The 21,233-nt window shown below is 42.1% G+C and overlaps 1 protein-coding gene across 4 annotated transcripts in view; it reads left to right on the top strand.

The window, feature by feature from the left end:
• The window catches only part of KIF21A (kinesin family member 21A), a 175,348-nt gene that overhangs the window by 72,840 nt on the left and 81,275 nt on the right, over positions 1-21,233 (top strand). For all 4 annotated transcript variants that reach the window (XM_040412374.1, XM_040412382.1, XM_040412389.1 and 1 more), the window contains exons 11-16: positions 1,533-1,730; positions 10,634-10,715; positions 14,250-14,367; positions 15,589-15,777; positions 16,998-17,197; positions 20,653-20,760. In XM_040412374.1, the coding sequence (XP_040268308.1) occupies positions 1,533-1,730; positions 10,634-10,715; positions 14,250-14,367; positions 15,589-15,777; positions 16,998-17,197; positions 20,653-20,760 (895 nt within the window). The remainder of the gene's footprint in view (positions 1-1,532; positions 1,731-10,633; positions 10,716-14,249; positions 14,368-15,588; positions 15,778-16,997; positions 17,198-20,652; positions 20,761-21,233) is intronic.

The raw sequence follows: 21,233 nt of genomic DNA, 5'->3' as shown, positions 1-21,233 counted from the left end.
CATGTTTATTACAGCCAGACTAAGAGTTTAACCCCTTCTGAGCTGTCAATATGGCTGAGGTCAGTGATATCAGCAGCAGTCACTGGTCTCACCATCTATAAATGTGTGTCCTCTCCTTTCTGCACACTGTATATAGTGATGTTTGCCCCCCCCCCCCCCCCACTATACACTGTATATAGTGATATATGACCCCCCCACTGTACACTGTATATAGTGATGTGACCCCCCCCATACAGTGATATGTGACCCCCACCACTGTGTACTGTATATATTGATGTGTGCTCCCTGTATACAGTATGTGAACCCACCACTGTATATAGAGATCCGTGACCCCCTGTACACTGTATACAGTAATGTGACCAGTGATGTATGACCCCCTGTATACAGAGATGAGACCCCTCTTTATACTGTATATACAGATGTGTGACCCCCCTGTACATTGTATATCATTTCCCTTTGTACAAATTTATTCATCAGAGTTCTTGTGCAACAAAGATCTGTTCCCCCCGTTCAAGAGCCCCCCTCCTATGGCAGTCCGTGCACCTAAACAGAAATCTATGACTGCTCAGAGCTGCCGGGGATTTCTTGCTTCATTTGAGTGAGAAAACTGGCGAAAATGAACATAAATTTGTTGGGGTGACTGGTCATGTCCCCTCCCTGCCATTGTCACGCCCTTTTTTCCCCACACACAGTTTGCTATTTAACGCCACTTTTCAGAAACAAGAGAAATGATAAATCTCCCCTTTTATTCATTCTGTTAATGGCTTACATCCACTGGCACACCTAGAAATGACTGGGCCCCACAGCACGTTTGTGAACAGGGCCCCCCCCTTCCCAACAACATATGTGTATGCTACATCAGCATCACATTCCTGTGCGGGACGGGTAGTGACCTCTCTTTACTGCTGGGACTGGGGCGTACTTCCTATTGCTATGTCTGTACAGCAGTCTGAGGGGCTCTTGTCTCTATGGATGTCATGTGACTGCTCCTCTGAACATGCCTGCTGCAGTGCATGCTGGGATATTTACTCTCACTTTGCCGCTGCTCCTCCCACACAGGCTGTCTGAGGAGCTCCTCCAGTGAAGCGCATCATGGTGAACAGGTTAGAAACATGACATATAGCAGTACATTTAGCAAGATATAAATACTTAATTCATAGTTTGGGCTATTGTCTGGGGCACTTTGGATTTTTGATACTTAGGGTGGACAACCCCTTTAATAGAATTCACACTTTACAGTTTTCTGTACCTCGTCTGCACAGGCAGTACCACTACAATGCCGCATGTTAATAAATGCGCTTTAATTGAGATTTTTATGCAAAAGTGTTTCTTTAAATGGGTCTTTCTAAGATTTGCTTTTAGAACTGCTTTAATTCTAGAAATATGTGCATGTGGGGGCGGGGCAATTTCAAAATTCAGCATCAGAGTCGAGAGAAACAAAAAGTGCTAACTTATTTCATCTGCAGAAATGCTGCATAAGAGATACAGGCGCCAATTTATGTTGACTGTTCCTTTTTTTATACCGTGATCAGGGCGAAATTTATAGAAAGTGAGGCTGTGAATGAAAATCTTCGGAAGAGCTTGTCGAGAGCTTCATCAAGAGCCTCTTATTTCTCTTCTCCGTTCTCTGCCTCCTTGATTCCTGCTGAAAAGGAAACCACTGAAATAATCGATATGGCTAAAAAAGACTTACAAAAATTAAAGAAAATTGAAAAGAAGAAAAAGAAAAGGTAATGTCATCCTTTCCATAATTTCTTCATTTTTCTGCCGCTTTTTTGTGCCCCCCCCTCCCCCGTCACCTTTTATGATTGCATTTGCTTTGCGCTGTATGATAGCTGAGAATGCTGCATGATTTACACTGCATGGATAGCTTGTCAAACGAAGGTGATACAGTTTTTTAGACTTGGCTACAAACCGCTACGATGACGCTCCACGACAAGGCTCACGTATTCAAAAGATCAGCACTTATTAGTTGCTATGAGCAGTAAGTCTACATTTTCGGTGGTTGTCACTGAGTTCCAGGGAACCGAATTCCTCATTCACACGACCGTATTTTTGTTCCGCATCCTTTTTTGCTTGTGGATCCGCCACAGACCCATTCATTTCTATGGGGCTGCAAAAAATGTCATCCCTGTGCTGTTCGCATCTGTGCTGGCCATGCCACAAATTACAGAACATCTGTTATGCAGTCAAAAATAGGCATTTTGACAATGGGGCCCTTGTAAAGTGAGGGCTGCACACCGCCGGTATCCAGATCTGCGGTTTTTGGACCGCAAAACGGACACAGCTGTGTGAAACTTTTCCCTTTTTAAATGAGTTCTGTGGTTAAGCAAAGTAAGTGTAAACACTTATGAGCATTTGTGCAACATTCACAGAGCATGCCCACAAAATCCTTCCACAGAAGGCAATGAGCCATCTCCAGACTACAGGTTCCTATGGTCAATGTAGCTTCATATCTGTGAATGCAGTTAATAGCGGCTCAGGCAACATGGCTGTGCCCATAAAACTTTATTAGAGAACAAAAACCGATTAGAAAAAAAAATATGTACCAGTATATGGTTTGTATTAGTAAAAAAAATCTAGGTGATGTATTCCCTTTAAAAGCCTATGTGCATGTCACTAAATTAAATATTTTTTGTCACAGTCTGCCTTGTGACCCAGAGCAGTCAGAGGAAATCTTTTATTTTTTTCCCGTGTCCTATAAAAAAAATTAAAGCTGATCTCTACTTTGCCTGAGGCAGATATTTTAGGTGCGAGTAGGCAGAAAAAAGGAAATGTGCGCTGTATTTTAGTATATTTATTGTACTTGTACATTCTGCGGAATGCAGGGTCATTAGAAAAAGTGTCAAGTAATAGTCATTGTTTTGTATTAGTTTATTTATTTATTTTGTCTAAATTTGTAAGATCAAAGCCATTACCAGAAATTGGGTTTCCTTGAATAGCCCTTCCTCTTGATCAGTATATTTGTCTACTTTCACACTCGCATTTTGGTTTCTGTTTGTGAGATCCGTTCAGGGCTCTCACAAGCGGTCCAAAACGGATCAGTTTTGCCCTAATGCATTCTGAATGGAAAAGGATCCGCTCAGAATGCATCAGTTTGCCTCCGATCAGTCGCCATTTCGCTCTGGAGGCGAACACCAAAACGCTGCCTGCAGCATTTTGCTGTCCGCCTGACGAAGCGGAGCCAAACTGATCTGTCCTGACACACAATGTAAGTCAATGGGGACGGATCCGTTTTCTCTGACACAATATGGTGCAATTGAAAACAGATCCGTCCTCCATTGACTTTCAATGGTGTTCAAGACAGATCCGTCATGGCTATGTTACAGATTAGGGATCGACGATTATCGGTTTTACCAATATTATCGGCCGATATTGAGGATTTTGAACGTTATCGGCATCTATTTTGCCGATTATTCCGATAACATATTGGGAACACAGAACGTGCTGCTCTCAGCGCTCTCTGTGTTCCCTCAGCAGCACAGGGGAGAGGAAGCAGTGTCTCCCTCCCCCTGTGCTGCTGCAGCCAGTGAGAGGAAGGAGGACAAGAGAAGGGGAGGGGCTGTGTCCACCGCTCCACCAATGAAGATAAGTCTTTCATTAATTCATATACAGGAGGCGGGAGCTGGCTGCAGAATCACATAGCCGGCTCCCGACCTCTATGAGCGGTAGCTGCGGTCCACGGTAGTTAACCCCTTAGGTGCCGCAGATCGCAGCTACCGCTCATAGAGGTCGAGAGCCGGCTATGTGATTCTGCAGCCAGCTCCCGCCTCCTGTATATGAATGATTGAGAGACTTATCTTCATTGGTGGCGCAGTGCGCCCCCCCCCCCCCCCAAGCCCCCCAGTATTAATCATTGGTGGCGCAGTGCGCCCCCCACCCCCATCCCAATAGTAAAAACATTGGTGGCGCAGTGCGTCCCCCCACCCAGTATTAATCATTGGTGGCAGTGGCCACAGGATCCCCTCCTCCTCCGATCGGAGCCCCAGCTGTGTAATCCTGGGGCTCCGATCGGTTACCATGGCAGCCAGAACGCTATTGAAGCCCTGGCTGCCATGATAAGCTCCATGCTGCTGTGTGTACTATGCACAGGGCAGCAGGGACAGTGTGAGATCCTATTCACCCTGATAGAGATCTATCAGGGTGAATAGGACAAGGGTTCTAGTCCCTAAGGGGGCTAAAAGTTAGTAAAAAAAAATAAAAATAAATTAAGTATAAATGAAAAAGATTTACAAAAAATAAAAATAAAAAAATACACGTTAACAATAAACATATTAATTTTCAGCAGATTTGTGTAGGAAATTTTTTTTTTCTCAAAAATGAAAATTCGCAGAATATCGGTACAAATTATCGGTATCGGCCCTAAAAAATCAATATCGGTCGATCCCTATTACAGATAATACAAACGGATCCATTCATGACGGATGCATGCGGTTGTATTATTGTAACGGAAGCGTTTTTTGCAGATCCATGACGGATCCGCCCCCAAAACGCGAGTGTGAAAGGAGCCTTAGTTGCATTCAGTGGAAAGTTGAAAAGAATGTCATGCTGTATTCAGTTTGCAGCCTGTGTGTAATAGGCCGGAAGACATTCTACAGATTTGTGGGCACCCTGAATTGTCAGAATGTAAATCTGCAGCCCCCGCTACATCCTCTCCTTCTTGTCTGACAGGGCCAGGTTCCTGCACCGTCCTCTTGCCTGGCCCTGTCCATCAAGAAGGAGATGGAGGGGTTGGTAGAAGAAGCAGAAAGAATAAAGGTGCACGGAGTGGATTGGACCCACCCTCGGTGCACTTAATCATTTGCATAAGATTGAACCAATCGAAGTATAAGGTATCCTTAGATTCTGCTGACCTAGCCCTGCAAGGTGTTATGTCTGGTTTAGCAATACATTTTCTGGTGACGAATTCCCTTTGACTTAGATATGTACTCTGATGTGGCCATCACAGTGACAGCTCCTTCCATATGCCCAATTAGAGCATAAGGCATTTTTGGTAAAAAAAAAACAACAAATTCGCTGCTGCTGTTTTTCTCTGTGACCTAAATGCTATATGTGAATCCAGCCTAAGGATGGTTAAACGTAGTGTAAGTATGCACTGTAACCTTTTCTTTGATTTTGGAGGAGGTTAAAGAGGTATTGTGGTAATTGCAATTTATTCCCTTTCTATAACTGCTACATGAGTGGGGGTCCAAGCACCAATCACTAGAACGGGGGTCACGTGTCTATCTACATGCCTGCAGCCAGGAGGAGTTGAATTGAGCAGCGGTTGACCATCTGCAATCACTGTCTATGATATTGATGAAAATAGCAGAGTACAGCACTTGGCCATCTTCATCAGTGCAATAGACTCCATTCAACTCCATAGGACCCCCCGTTCTGGTGATCTAGCTACTATCCACTTGTAATTAGTGGCATACCCCTTTAACGTCTACCTATTATATGTCTGCAGATAATAAAGTTCAGTGTAAGAATATGGAAGACTTGCTAACAGTATTGTACAGTCTGTGTATAGATGGCAGCGAGTTCATGCACCATTCTTACCCTTGTAACTTTCATTATTTGTCTGGTCTGTCCTTCATTGGCTTGCCTGCCTATAATGTACTTCTGATTTTGAAGGCTGCAGCAGCTTCAGGAAAGCAATCAAGAAGAAAGAAGGTTGGAATACTCCCATTTATCTCTGTTTCACTGATTTTATATATTTTTTTTATATTATCGATATACAAAGAGAACACCTAACTAGAACAATCCTTAACCAAAGGAAATGGCATTGTGTTCCAGATATGTCTTATGGAGTAAAGTGTTTGATTTTCCTCGAACGTATGTGTTTAATAATGCCACATACAACTCCAGGGTAGGTTAAGGGTTGTCGCACAAATACCAAGCAGCCATTTTTTTGATTGGAAGTGGTTGTGGTGAAATTTAAAGGTTACCAATGATGGAATGATGTTTGGATGGTTTCTTCATCCAATAGAATGGCGTCGCTTCTCGTTTAGCCAGAAGTGGCAAATGGTTTCAAACAGGATGTATAGGCGTGGGCTGGAGGGTGGCAGTGATCCAAATGTGGATCCTGCGGTTGGACCACATCATGGCACTTGTACACAAGTTCCAGTTGAGCACATATACTCTGAGCAGCCATAACCGTAAAACCACTGACGTGAAATAATTGAATATCTGGGGACAATGGCACCTGTCGAGAAGTGAGTGAACTGTCAGTTCTTGAAGCTTGTTATGGAAGCAGGAAAAATGGACACGCATAAGGATTTGAGCGACTATAACCACTAAATAACCAGGTCAGAATACATCCAACCTGTAGGTCTTGAAGTGTTGGTTTTAATAGAAAGGTGCCAGAACACACAGGGTTGATTCATCTGATAGGCCACAGGAGAAGAAGCCCCCACCTGCCGTATGATTGACAGGTCTTGACATCCCGCTAGACATCTTGACGCACTAGTTGCTTCTGAAGCCAAATTTGAGCTTCGGCAGCGGTGCGAGCAGGAGGTTCACAGGTCCAGACCGGATGTTCAGCCCTGTCAATTATACGGCAGGTGGGCACTTCTTCACCTATAGGGACAGTCCCTCATAGGTGAAGAAGTCTGGCTAGTGAGAACAACCAATTCATTGGAATCTATTCCCTTATCTCTCCATGACGGCTTGGTGCAGACTAGTTAGTCCCCATGTTGACCCCTGTCTACCACCGAACGTCTTTACAATGCATTTGAGAAGTAGACTATGGAGCAGTGGAAGGTGGCCTGGTCTGATGACTCACACTTCTACATCATGTAAATAGCCAGGTGCCTTGTGTATTGCTTACCTGGGAAGGAGAAGACACCAGGTTTTAATATTGAAGAAAGGCATGCCAGCAGAGGCAGCGTAATGCTTTTCCCAGTGTTCTGCTGAGGAAACCTTGTGTCCTGGCATTCATGTACCTATGTACACCCCTTAATAGCTGTGGTGTGCCCTAATGGCAGTGGCCTCTTTCAGCAGGATAGTGTGCCCTGCCACACTGCAGACATTGTTTAGTAAGGTTTAGGTTTGAAGAACATGACTAGGGGACATATTTCAATTCAATTGAACGTCTGTGGTATGTGCTGGAAAATAAATTTGATCCCATGGAGGCTCCACCATACATCTTACAGAACTTAGAGTGGTTATCCCATGATTAATGTAAAAAATAAGAATCAGACACAATCTAGGACATGACTATCTCTTTCTATCAAAGCTTAAACCACCCCTCGACCTCACATGGATCCAGAGATCTCCACATTCATTGCTCTGCTAGATTTATATCAAGCTGACACCTCAAGGGGAGTGTCTTTTCTGCTGCAGCTAAGGGGGCGTGTCTCAGCTCTCCCTATCACAGCTCAAGGGGAGTGTCTTTTCTGCTGCAGCTAAGGGGGCGTGTTTCAGTTCTCCCTATCACAGCTCAAGGGGAGTGTCTTTTCTGCTGCAGCTAAGGGGGCGTGTCTCAGCTCTCCCTATCACAGCTCAGGGGAGTGTCTTTTCTGCTGCAGCTAAGGGGCGTGTCCATGCTCTCCCTATTACAGCTCGGGAGGCAGTTGAAGGATGGAACTGAGCATGTGCGGCCTTCTCAGTGAGCAGGTCAAAGAAATAAGAAAAAGAGCAAACAGCAGGTGGCACTATACAAATAGGCTTTATCGAATAGCTCAGTGGTTATACAAAAGTTTTAATTAATTGCAATTACAAACGTATTCAGATCCAGGTTTTTTTTGAAAACTAGAATATTCTTCGTGGGACAGCCACTTTAACTGATGCTCTCGTCTTGGTGCCAGTATCACAGAACACATTCAGAGGTTTTGTTGAGTCCATGCCTTGATGGGTCAGAGCTGTTTTGGTGACACAAGTAAGACCTAAACGATATTCAGTTGGTGGTTTTAACATTATGGTTGATCAGTGTAAGACATGGGTACAATATTTCCAATTTCCAAACCATAACAAACACTTTGCACCCATAAAAGAAGTTGCTGGATTTTTTCTTTGCTTAGAGGGATATATTGTGTGCTTCGAGTAGGTTATGCTGAATCGCTTCGCAAAACCACCCTTGCATAGAATATAACCAGATTATTGAGCAAGAGCTATCCTATTATTTCAAGCACAATGCATAAGGTGCTGATATTAGAGGTAATACCTGTCTGTGCATTTGAATAAATGAAGCATACCTTGGCTGTGAACCATGTGCTATGTTCAGTACCCTCGATTCTGGGTTTGTCCTAAGCGTTTTGGGTCCCACTCTGATTATTTCCTTAAAAGGGTTGTCAGAGCTACTATCCTCATTATAGGTCATCCGTATCAGATAGGTGGGGGTCCGTCACGCGACACCTCCACAATTAGCTGTTTTTGGTAGCCGTGCCATCATACAGTGTATGGAACTGAAAGCAGACCGCTCCATACACTGTAGTTTCTGGCGTACTTCAACTCCACTCCCATTCCTTTGATTTATCATATTTAAGGTTATCAGTACTCAGGTCCTGGAAAACCCTTTTACGGAACTATCAGTGAACTGGTACAGAAGCAGCTGTTTTATGGTTTAATGCATTTTTATAACAATTTCTGCTGAAAAGTCCAAATTTAATATCAGCCCTTAATGCGTGTGGCCAGTGTTTTCTGCACCTGTACTAAGCTGTTCTGCGTTGCCATCCACACATCCGTGTTGATCTAACTTCTCTTTTTTTTCACTTTTTTTCTAGAAGGACAGTGACACACAATTTATTTTTGACTCCTTACATGTTTCAGTTTGTCATTTATGATGTGCCTCGTGACAGAAATATGGTGAACACAATGTGGCAGGTTTACTGGGGCTATTCTGCAGGAATTCTGGTGCAAATGTCGTATGACACATTTATTATGTGCTTTAGAGCCTGTGCATCTTGCTAGATCCTTTTCAAAAGCGTCTAGTAAAGAGAGCCTAGTTTTGTTGAGGAGAAAAATGAGCCGGCCTTCAGCCGATACAAGGAAGAAAGATGCCTCTTAAATACTTACAAGGTGCACCAGATCTGTCACACAGTGTGCACCCCTATCTTTTATATTAGGCACATTTCTTCTAACTGGTCTAAGGTTATGCTGTCTAAATATTTTACAGCATTAGTAAATCTGCACAATAAATAGAAAAAATGTCATCTTTCTTGACAGTGGCACATCACTGGTATTTCTCCATTTCACTCGGTACAGCTGAACTAACGGCTGCTTAAGGGGGTTGTCCGATTTCATGTTATTGATCGATCCTCAGGATATGTCATCAGTATCGCATAAGTGGAGGTCTGGCTCTCTGCCCCCCGACCGATCAGCTCTCTGTAGAGGACGTGGCACTCATGCGTGTGCTACATCCTCTTCTGTTTTTACCTGCACGCCATCTAGCGGTGGTGCATTGTAATTACAGCTTCCCCTCCCCTCCCAGTGAATAGGAGAGGAAGCTGCAATTACACTGCACTGCCGCTTCATTGAAGATGGCATGGAGGTAAATTTTGAAGAGGATGCAGCACTGACTGAGCACCACAGCCTTGTCAAAAAAAGAATCAGTTGGGGTCCTGGGAGTCGGGCCCCCGCCAATCTAATATTGATGACCAGTCCTGAGTATAGGTTATCAATATCATGAAACTGGACAACCCCTTTAGGTGACTATAACATTTTGTATGTCCTATGAAAGGGTTACTTGGATATGGTATAATATGTAGGATTTTTTTTTTTTGCTGTAGTGCAGATACAGATGCATTTGCCAAAATAAATCTAGGGTCAAGAGATGGGCTTACATTGTTTTAACCTGAAGATCTTGAAACTGCATACTTGTCTAAGAATACTTTTACTATTCTGTAAAGGGTTTTTCTGAGACTTTTTTTAACTGATGACCTATCCTCTGGATAGTCCATCCATTTCTGATTGGTGAGAGTCCGACACCCGACGTCTCCTGTAAGCGCTGCGGCCTTATCGCAGCTTTCCCTAGGCCAGTGATGTCACATTTATCGGTCACATGTCCTTGACAGAGCTCAGCCTCTTTGAAGTGAATGGGACTGAGTTGTGATACCAAACACAGCCCCTATATAATAGATGCCGTTGTGCTGCAGTGCCACCAGTCAGATACTGATGTCCTAGCCAGAGGTTTGGTCTCGGAAAAACCCTTTATCTAGTAGCGTTAAAAATAAGCTTGTATTCTGAATTTCATGTTTTTTTTATATATACGGGTTTATATTTATAATATATCGACATTTTTATATTTAAAAGCAATTTTTTGTATTTTTGAGTGCGTATTTGCTAAAAAAAATAAAAAACCTCTAGTGACCTTCAGGTTGAAGGTTCCTGAGTCCTTTACAGTATTTCATATGTGCAGATAAAAAGGGCTGTAAAGCCATAACCTAACCTGTAAAGGCAGATGTCAGGACTTCCTGTTCACTTGTATATGTATATATCTGCAGTACATCAAAAATATAATAAAAGCTGGATAAATAGTGCTGAGACCACCCAAATAGTGGTCCTGTTTAATGTATTTGGATAATAAATAACTTTATTTGCTAATTGATTTATTGTTTATTTATTAGCACAATGCAGAAACCTCTAAATGCATAAGGCACAACAAAGCGCAATGCAAAATCTACTTGGCTTTAAATACTTCCTGTTCCCCTAGTGTTGTAAAAGATGAAAACATGGAGAGCGAGAAGTCTGAGGAGAGAGGCCTTACAGAGAAAGAATCAAATGAACTAGATACTGTGAGTATGAAGGATATCCCATGTACGGATAATACTTTGTGTACTGCATTTGAATGTTGCTGTGTATATAAGAATTGGGGAAATGTGTGCGCTTTGTAATAGAGAAGCTTTCATTGTGCAGGGCTTCTTATGTAGAAATTTCAATAAGATTTGACTAAAGTAGTGGGTGGAATAAAATAATAAGAGGTGCAGGAGTCTCCTTGTGTATCCCGCTATCGTTCCAGTACAACTCCGGTACAGTGACGATGTCACATGACATCTGCAGCTAATCGCTGGCCTCGGTACACCGTTGAGGACACTGATTGGCTGCAGTGGTCACACGTTGCTGATGTGATTTCATTGCTGCAACTGAGTAAATAAAGAAGGCTCTGTAATGGTAGAGAGATTTACCAGGAGCGGTTCTGTATCTTTTATTATTTTATCCCATTTACCCTATTTTGTAAATGATTACAGATGATTAGACTCTGGATCTTACTACAAGAGTTTGTAAAAATGCTTCTGCTGCTGCTCTATATAAAAGCTTTCAGAGGCCGCTTTTGGGTAGTATACCTCATAGTGAGAGATCATTGACTGCTAGACATGCCTTTTACGATGCACTCAAAAACATTTTGCCCAGTTGACAAGACTTTGAGAGGGAGCATATCACTGGACAGAGGAAAGCAGGATGGTCCATTTGACGAATTGCCCGCCATCTAGGTTGTTGTGACCTAGCTGTTAGGAGGTGTTGGGTGCAATGGTTACATGAGGGCACACACACATGGCAAACAGGCTCTGGAGAGCCCAGAAAGACCACCTCTCAAGAGTATGAGCAGCGCCTACAGTTCCATTGCCCACACTTCAGACACAGGTAGTAACCTTCATTACACACCCCTTTCTCTCTCCAGACCATTTCCAGGCTCTTAGCAGAAGGAAATTTGGTGTCACAGCACCCATTACATGTCCTGCCATTGACAGACAGTGAACATTGCCTTCGTTTGCAGCGGTGTCGTGAACAAGAAGCCTGGAATGGTACAGACTGAAACCTTGTCATCTTTAGCAATGAACCCAAGTTCTTTTTGGTATCTCATGATGGTCAGGTTTGAGTATGGAGACCTCTTGATGAGCACTTCAATCCTGCCTTTGCTGTGAAGGGACAGACTGCCCCAATTGTTGGGGTGATGATCTGGGAAGCCATCATATATGACAGTTGGTCACTCCTAGTAGTGATACGAGGGACACTAACAGCTCAGTTATACATGCAGGACATTATGTGGCCACATGTGTTGCTTTTCATGGCAAGGCTTACAATTGGCATTTTTCAGCAGGATAATGCTTGTCCACATACAGAAAGGGCTTACCAGGAATGTCTCCTACAGATTACAACACTTCCTTGGCCCCAGTAGCATTTATGGGACTAGCTGGGATGCCAGCTGCAACAACCTACAAGTGTGCAGGATCTATAGGTCCAGCTGCAAGATCTGTGGGCAAACGTGCTGCAGAATACTATACAGAACCTGTATGCCTCCATGCCCAACTGTATATCATCTTGTATCCAGGCTAGGGTACTAGAGCCTCCTTTCAACTGTACAGTTTTCCACAATAATAAACTTATCCTTTCACTCTAATATTATAATCACTTACATATATCATCATTACATTCGCACATAGAAAATTTAATTCCATTCCAACACCTTCTTGGTGCATTATTTATTTATTTTTTGTCAGTGAGTGTATTTGACATTTCGTCATGTCACATTCCGTATCCCCAACTGTGATTTTAGTGATTAGCGTGGAAATATCGTTTACAAAATATTTATACAAATAAAAGGTAACAGCAAGATGGATTAAATCATGAAACTGAGAAATACACTGCGTGCAGAATTATTAGGCAAATGAGTATTTTGACCACATCATCCTCTTTATGCATGTTGTCTTACTCCAAGCTGTATAGGCTCAAAAGCCTACTACCAATTAAGCATATTAGGTGATGTGCATCTCTGTAATGAGAAGGGGTGTGGTCTAATGACATCAACACCCTATATTAGGTGTGCATAATTATTAGGCAACTTCCTTTGCTTTGGCAAAATGGGTCAAAAGAAGGACTTGACAGGCTCAGAAAAGTCAAAAATAGTGAGATATCTTGCAGAGGGATGCAGCACTCTTAAAATTGCAAAGCTTCTGAAGCGTGATCATCGAACAATCAAGCGTTTCATTCAAAATAGTCAACAGGGTCGCAAGAAGCGTGTGGAAAAACCAAGGTGCAAAATAACTGCCCATGAACTGAGAAAAGTCAAGCGTGCAGCTGCCAAGATGCCACTTGCCACCAGTTTGGCCATATTTCAGAGCTGCAACATTACTGGAGTGCCCAAAAGCACAAGGTGTGCAATACTCAGAGACATGGCCAAGGTAAGAAAGGCTGAAAGACGACCACCACTGAACAAGACACACAAGCTGAAACGTCAAGACTGGGCCAAGAAATATCTCAAGACTGATTTTTCTAAAGTTTTATGGACTGATGAAATGAGAGTGAGTCTTGATGGGCCAGATGGATGGGCCCGTGGCTGGATTGGTAAAGGGCAGAGAGCTCCAGTCCGACTCAGACGCCAGCAAGGTGGAGGTGGAGTACTGGTTTGGGCTGGTATCATCAAAGATGAGCTTGTGGGGCCTTTTCGGGTTGAGGATGGAGTCAAGCTCAACTCCCAGTCCTACTGCCAGTTTCTGGAAGACACCTTCTTCAAGCAGTGGTACAGGAAGAAGTCTGCATCCTTCAAGAAAAACATGATTTTCATGCAGGACAATGCTCCATCACACGCGTCCAAGTACTCCACAGCGTGGCTGGCAAGAAAGGGTATAAAAGAAGAAAATCTAATGACATGGCCTCCTTGTTCACCTGATATGAACCCTATTGAGAACCTGTGGTCCATCATCAAATGTGAGATTTACAAGGAGGGAAAACAGTACACCTCTCTGAACAGTGTCTGGGAGGCTGTGGTTGCTGCTGCACGCAATGTTGATGGTGAACAGATCAAAACACTGACAGAATCTATGGATGGCAGGCTTTTGAGTGTCCTTGCAAAGAAAGGTGGCTATATTGGTCACTGATTTGTTTTTGTTTTTGAATGTCAGAAATATATATTTGTGAATGTTGAGAAGTTATATTGGTTTCACTGGTAAAAATAAATAATTGAAATGGGTATATATTTGTTTTTTGTTAAGTTGCCTAATAATTATGCACAGTAATAGTCACCTGCACACACAGATATCCCCCTAAAATAGCTAAAACTAAAAACAAACTAAAAACTACTTCCAAAAATATTCAGCTTTGATATTGAGTTTTTTGGGTTCATTGAGAACATGGTTGTTCAATAATAAAATTAATCCTCAAAAATACAACTTGCCTAATAATTCTGCACTCCCTGTACACTACTACATTTTTGTGTCCAAATTGTTTCCAAACTTGATCTTTAACTTAATTTTTTTTTAAATCTGCATAGAAAAGAGTGTTTTCCTTAAGTTTGAAATGTTAAGTGCATGGCAAATGATAACTCTTTGCAGGAAGAAGGACATGATGGGAGTGATCATGAGGAGGATGAAGATGAGGAGGATGAGGATGAAGAAGATGCAGATGGAGCAGAAAGCTCAAGTGAATCGGATTCAGAACTAGATGAAAAGGGTATATATTTTGTTTATATGAAAGGAAAATGAGCTCAGTACCTTAGGCTCCATTCACACGTCCGCAATTCTGTTCCGCATTTTGCTGAACGGAATTGCGGACCCATTCATTTCTATTGGGCCACGCGATGTGGTGTCCGTATCCGGAAATGTGGATCCGCACTTTCGGGTCCGCAATTCCGTTCCTCCAAAAAATAGAACGTGTCCTATTCTTGTCCGCAATTGCGGACAAGATTAGGCATTTTTTATTAAGTGCCGGCAATGTGCGGTCCGCAAAATGCAGAACGCACATTGCCGGTGTCCGTGTTTTGCGGATCCGCAAAACACATGCAGATGTGTGAATGGACCCTTACACAAGGTTTACAATATATTCTGTGCCGCAGTTGTAAAGGTTTCCAGTAGGAGCATGCCTGCGCTACTTGGCCTGAACTCTTCAGTAGATACGTTCGTGTGTCTGGCAGATGCCACTCTTTATGTCGGAGCAAATGGCTAGTACGTTACATAAACATACAACAATATGTTATGTGGGCCTATGACTATAAGAATGCTCCGTCAAAGTATGTCATTAAAAACCCTTAAAATTTGCATCCTGCAGTGCCAGTAATTTTAGTCATGTACATTACAGATTCAGTTAAACCTTTCTAAAATTAGATGACAACCCCTTATCCAGACCCGATTTCCAGGGAGATTTTCAGTTCCACCTTGTTTTAAAGGCAATACTTTAAGGCAATTTTTTATGATTGCATTTTACTCTTTTTGGGCTAAATTTTTTTTTTCAATGTTCAGGCATTTCAGGGGTTAAAATCAGTCTATTTGCAAGCTGTCACTTTCTGTTTTCTTTGAATCCGTCATATGATGGCTCATGTGTATGTGTTATTTCTGATCTCCTGGCCTCATAAACACTCATTATGGCTCCTTTCTTATCAAACTGGTGAGTATATGGCTTAAATAAGTGTTTATGAATTTTAACCCCTGTATCTCAGAAAGGGCTGAACATTTTTAATAAACTTTATTATTTAATAATATTTTTAGCTGAAAGTGCAAGTTGTACATAGCCTTTAAGCATGCTGGAAATCTTTTTTGAAAACGCCACCCTGCTGCAAAACAGCTTTTCTGTGCAATATTGGTTGGTCACTTGAAAGAGGTTTCACTCTAATCATCTCCTGAATTTAGTTTGTTTTACTGTACTGAAATAATTGTATTTAACCATTCTCCTTTAAAGAAAACTACCAAGCAGATTTAGCAAACGTCACCTGTGAGATCGCCATAAAGCAGAAACTTATTGATGAATTGGAGAACAGCCAGAGAAGACTGCATACCCTGAAACAGCAGTATGAGGAAAAGCTGATGAACCTGCAGCATAAAATTCGGGACACACAACTTGAGAGAGATCGTGTTCTTCAGAATATGGGTAATAACACGTTTTGTTTTTTTTGTCCTCTGAAGCAGCTAGTAAATGTAGAAGCAGCCATAACCCCTTGATTATTTCATTGGTCTTGTATTTTGTCATATATATTTTTTTGGAGGTTTCATTAACCGGACTAGTGTGAATATGAACGTTTATTCTACCAACTTCTGCTCCTGCCAGTTCGATGAACGAGGAGCTCCAATGTGAAGTGCTCTCTGTACCGCTTTATAAAAAAAAGGGGGTTAGTCAGCACCTCCCAGTGCGCAGGTGCACGCTGCCATGGCAAAGACCTAGAGGAAAAAAAGACAATGCAGCAGCACTCTGCAAATCATATAAAGTACAACAATGCCATAGTCACAAAAATTATAGTGCTAATGCTACGCTTATTTATCAAGTGACATGCTTGGCCAATGCATTTTGTACAAAACCATCTGAGCCCGTCTGCCGTACGTCAAGGCGATCTCTGTTAGACGGGTCCTAACACTAAATACTACCTGTTATGCACCATAATGGCCGCCATAAAATTCAGGGTGTGTTGGATCCACTCTGCCTTTTTCCATTTTTTGTGCCATAATGGTCTCCATTACAGGGGGATTTTTTCTTCTGTACCGCTTTATAGTTCCTCCCCTGTGCTCTGAGTGACAGCTATAGTGGTCCCATGATTGGATGCTACAGCTGTCCCTCACAGTGCAGTTGAGGGTCTGTGAAACAACTGAATGTAGATAGCACTTCACAGTGAAGCATTACTGCCTGGGCACTTGCAGGGGTAGTGCCCATCAGATTAAAACTTCATATTCACATTACTCCTGATAATAAAAACTAAACAAAAAGTATGTTTCGCTGCATACTGCTGTCAGCAGTTTTTCATGGTCGCGGCTGCTGACAGGATCCCTTTCTGAACCTGTTGTTGCTGCTGATGGGTAATAAGAATGCAACGTACCGTACATCACGTACTCTTAGCTTTAAAGCACAGATCAGAGTTGTAAAGATAAAAGTAAAAAGGTGTAGGATACAGCATGGCAATCACAGCCCAGTTTTTGCAAGATAATAACCTTTTAATATCTTTCTTAGATTACATCATTATCCACATAAAGATGAAACCAATTGCAAGCATAAGATTAGACATGAAAATTGCCCTTGCGCATATTACTTTCTTCTTACATAATAGTTATTGAAATGCCCTTCATCCTGCTCATCACTAATTGGTAGAAATTTTCCTTTAGGCTCAATGGAAACCTGTACAGAAGAGAAAACCAAAAAGATAAAGACAGAGTATGAGAAGAAGCTACAGAGCATGAATAAGGAACTCCTAAAGCTGCAAGCTGCGCAAAAGGAACATGCCCGTTTGTTGAAAAACCAGTCCCAGTATGAGAAACAAATGAAGAAATTGCAGCAAGAAGTTTTCGAAATGAAGAAAACAAAGGTAAATTCAATACATCATGGCCGTTATTATGCTTCTTAATATTGTATGAAAACTGTACCAAAGGGAACCTGTCACCCGCTTTAACCCTCCACAACCAAAAGCCAATTCTGCTTATACTTTGGCACTCCAGCTGTTTTGAAACTACAATTCCCATAAGCTGTAGTGCCGAGGGTTGTTGATCCCTGATTTAGGTTATAGTAAAATATAAATATGGGAGGCACTCAAATACCTAGGGCTGCATATAATAACCACAATCTATGTAGAACCATTAACGATTTGTTGATGTTGTTGGTAAAAAGATTTTTTATTAATGTAGAATATAGATAGACAAATATTAAAATTGTTGAAAAGGTTAAAAAGTGGTGTAGTTGATCAACTATAGAATGTTTGAGGGGTAAAAAAATGGTGACAAGATAATTGATGGATAGAAAACAATATGATAATGAAAAAATAAAAAAGTGAAAAATAAAATAAAAAAAATTATTAATGATTATTAATCCACAATAAAAAAAAAAAGTTATTAATCCACATTAAAATCACAATATTGTTCACTGCAATATCCAAGGAATAGTTCTTAATAATGTCCAGTAGGGGGAGCAATCACATCAAAGGTGATTGGTGATCTAGGTTCATTCCGGATGGTAAAGGATGTGATGCTGGATTATATGAATCTCCCCTATAGTATGTAGGTGACTCTGTGTCTATTAGTACACCAGAGAACCTAGTTTTGGGTTTAAATGTTCCCTTTTCTGGATGGTATGTCTCTTCTAAGAAATAGGTTATATAGTGTAACAAATCAGAACGGGTGCCTTGTACAAGTTGCAGGCCGTTCGTTACATTACCCGTCCCGATGGGATTCTTGCCGGCCGGGCTCTACCTGCCTGTTATGTGGCGTCCCACATAGGCGGAAGCGGTCGGCTCGCTTTTGGATTTTCAAAAAAAAACAGTTGTGGTGCAAGGTCATCGGGTGATGTTTGTCTTGGGAAGACCGGCGGTACTTTTTCGGTCTAGTTCCCAGGTTCGTTCAGCGCTATGGATGATAGTGATGCGTTTGGTTACCCTGCAGTATCACTATCATCCATAGCGCTGAACGAACATGGGAACTAGACCGAAAAAGTACCGCCGGTCTTCCCAAGACAAACATCACCCGATGACCTGCACCACGACTGGTTCTTTTTGAAAATCCAAAAGCAAGCTGACCGCTCCCGATCATTACACTATATCAGTGTTTCCCAACCAGCGTGCCTCCAGCTGTTGCAAAACTACACCTCTCAGCATGCCTGCACAGCCAAAGGCTGTCCGGGCATGCTGGGAGTTGTAGTTTTGCAACATCTGGATGCACACTGGTTGGGAAACACTGCACTATATAACCTATTTCTTAGAAGCGACATACCATCCACAAAAGGGAACATTCAAACCCAAAACTAGGTTCTCTGGTGTATTAATAGACACAGAGTCACCTACATACCATAGGGGAGATTCATATAATCCAGCATCACATCCTTTACCACCCGGAATGAACCTAGATCACCTATCACCTTTGATGTGATTGCTCCCCCTACTGGACATTAATAAGAACTATTCCTTGGATATTATAGTGGACAATATTGTGATTTTTAATGTGGATTAATAATTATTATTTTTTATTTTTCTATTTTATTTTTTATTTTTTCATTATCATATTGTTTTCTATCAATTATCTTTCCACCATTTTTTAACCCCTCGAACATTCTATAGTTGATCAACTACACCACCTTTTAACCTTTTCAACAATTTTAATATTTGTCTATCTATATTCTACATTAATAAAAAATCTTTTTACCAACAACATCAACAAATCGTTAATGGTTCTACATAGATTGTGGTTATTATATGCAGCCCTAGGTATTTGAGTGCCTCCCATATTTATATTTTACTATAACCTACTTCTTTTGCGACACAGGGGTGAGTCGCTGGGTAGAGCACCTATCCAGTTCTTTCAGTTTGGTGTAGCCACTGATCAAGTTTATACTGATCCCTGATTTAGTTAATGAGCCCCAAATTGCCCTTGTCAGAGTCCTCTTACTGTGTAATTCATTGCCCAAATTTTCCTACCCTATGTGTAGATGACCTGAGATGAGTCCTACTTCTTACATGTTACCAGAGACGAATCCAGTGTGCTTACCATTTTCCTGCATAGCCATGCCCCCAAGTTCTTGATTGACATCTGCCTGCTCTTCAAAATCTCGTGCCTGTACATTTTCTCAGTAATGCTGCTCCTGCAAAGTATAATCCTCTACTCTCCCTTCCTGGCTTCCTGCGCGTGCGCATAGGAAATTACATCAGGTGAATCTATAAGCTGCAAAACCTTGCGCAGGATACCAAAGAGGGGGTGCCAGGATAGTAGAGGATTATACTGCATAGGGCAGCAATACGGACTAGGTGAATAACACGTGGATGTCATTCAAGAACCTCACCGCTGGGACCCCCACTGATCATGAGAATGTCGGGTCCCTTGTCCACCATTTAAATTTAGGGACTGAGTCTTTTGGGCCTCATGGAGATAGCTGAGCTCCATATGCTCTTTCCCTCAGTCCCGTAGAGATTGAATTGTGTGCTAATGGTCATACTTGACCACTGCTTCATTCATGGGGGAACCAAGGACCTCCATTCTCATAATTGGTGGGGGTCCAGGCAATCAGACACATGACCTATCTGGTGGACAGGTAATCTGTTGATTATGGGATAGTAACTTCACAGTAAAATGGCTTCAATCAAAAGCAGTTTTTCCTTTGAAAGTATTGGAAACAATGAGATTTGAGCTCCAGCAAACACTTCGGTCAGCTTTGTCTTAGACAGCTTGTCAAAATCCTGGCTTGTTCAGAAAATGAAATGTCATAGCAATGTTTAGATCAAAATTTTTTGAGACAGTTGGTTCTAAAGGCTCTTTGCAACATTCACGGGAAATACAGTTAGGCCCCTTGCACACGACCGTATACCTTCCGAGATATACGGTCCGTGAGCGGGCCATATGTCCCGGACCGGCACTGATCGGGAGCACACAGCATCATATTGTCCCGCACTGATAAGATCATAAGAGTGCGGGACAATAGTCCCGTGGGCGGCCCGACGTGCACAGCACCATTGTAATCTATAATGCTGTGTGCTCCCGTGCGCACGATCAATGCTGCTCCGGGACATATGGCCTGCTCACGGACCGTATATCTCGGAGGGCATACGGTCGAGTGCAAGAGGCCTTACTAGACACTATTTTTAGGTCGTCTTGTTTAGCCAGTATGATGCCTGCAGTGGAGTGCTGGAGAGAGGCTAAAGTCTACAGGTATGTCACCACATGTGTAGTCAGGCTAGTTTTACCTTTTTATCAGATCTGTAATATGCTAAAGTGTTTGTCAGTCACATGTTTACCTTTAAACATTTTGCTACTTGTGCCATAAAAAAATATAATTTTTTTTCAGGTGCGGCTAATGAAGCAAATGAAGGAAGAACAAGAAAAAGCAAGAATGGTAGAATCTCGCAGAAGTCGTGAAATTGCACAGCTGAAAAAAGATCAGCGAAAGCGAGATGTGCGTATTTTCTGCAAGTTAATTTGCAATTGCTTTCAGTGAACATGCAGCTATTACAGTCGCCATATTGTGTTTTTACTCCTCCCATTCACTTGTCATGGGAGATCCCTTTAACATTTTTATCTGTCATTTAAAGGGTTATTCCCAACTTGCACACATATGTCATATGAACAGTATATGCCATAAATGTCTGTTAGATGCAGGTTATGCCTCTGGGACCTGCATCTATAAGAAGAGCATGGGTTCAGTGATGCACCGGATGTGTGCAGCTCCATTCTCTTCTATGGGATGACTGCTTGGGTAACTCCCAGAGAGATAACTGGGAGAGTGCTTCTATGCAATCTGCATCAGTGGTCTGAGGGAGAGGCTAATGTGCTCATTGCATTAACGTTATAATTTGCAGATTTTAAAAAGAAAGCAGATTTTTGCAAAAAAAAAAAAAAGAGTCAAGGATCGCTATAAGAAAGGCACAG

The sequence above is a fragment of the Bufo bufo genome, chromosome 1 (assembly GCF_905171765.1).
Source record: "Bufo bufo chromosome 1, aBufBuf1.1, whole genome shotgun sequence".
In the NCBI taxonomy this organism is placed as follows: domain Eukaryota; kingdom Metazoa; phylum Chordata; class Amphibia; order Anura; family Bufonidae; genus Bufo; species Bufo bufo.
This window is presented reverse-complemented; position numbering and strand designations above follow the sequence as displayed.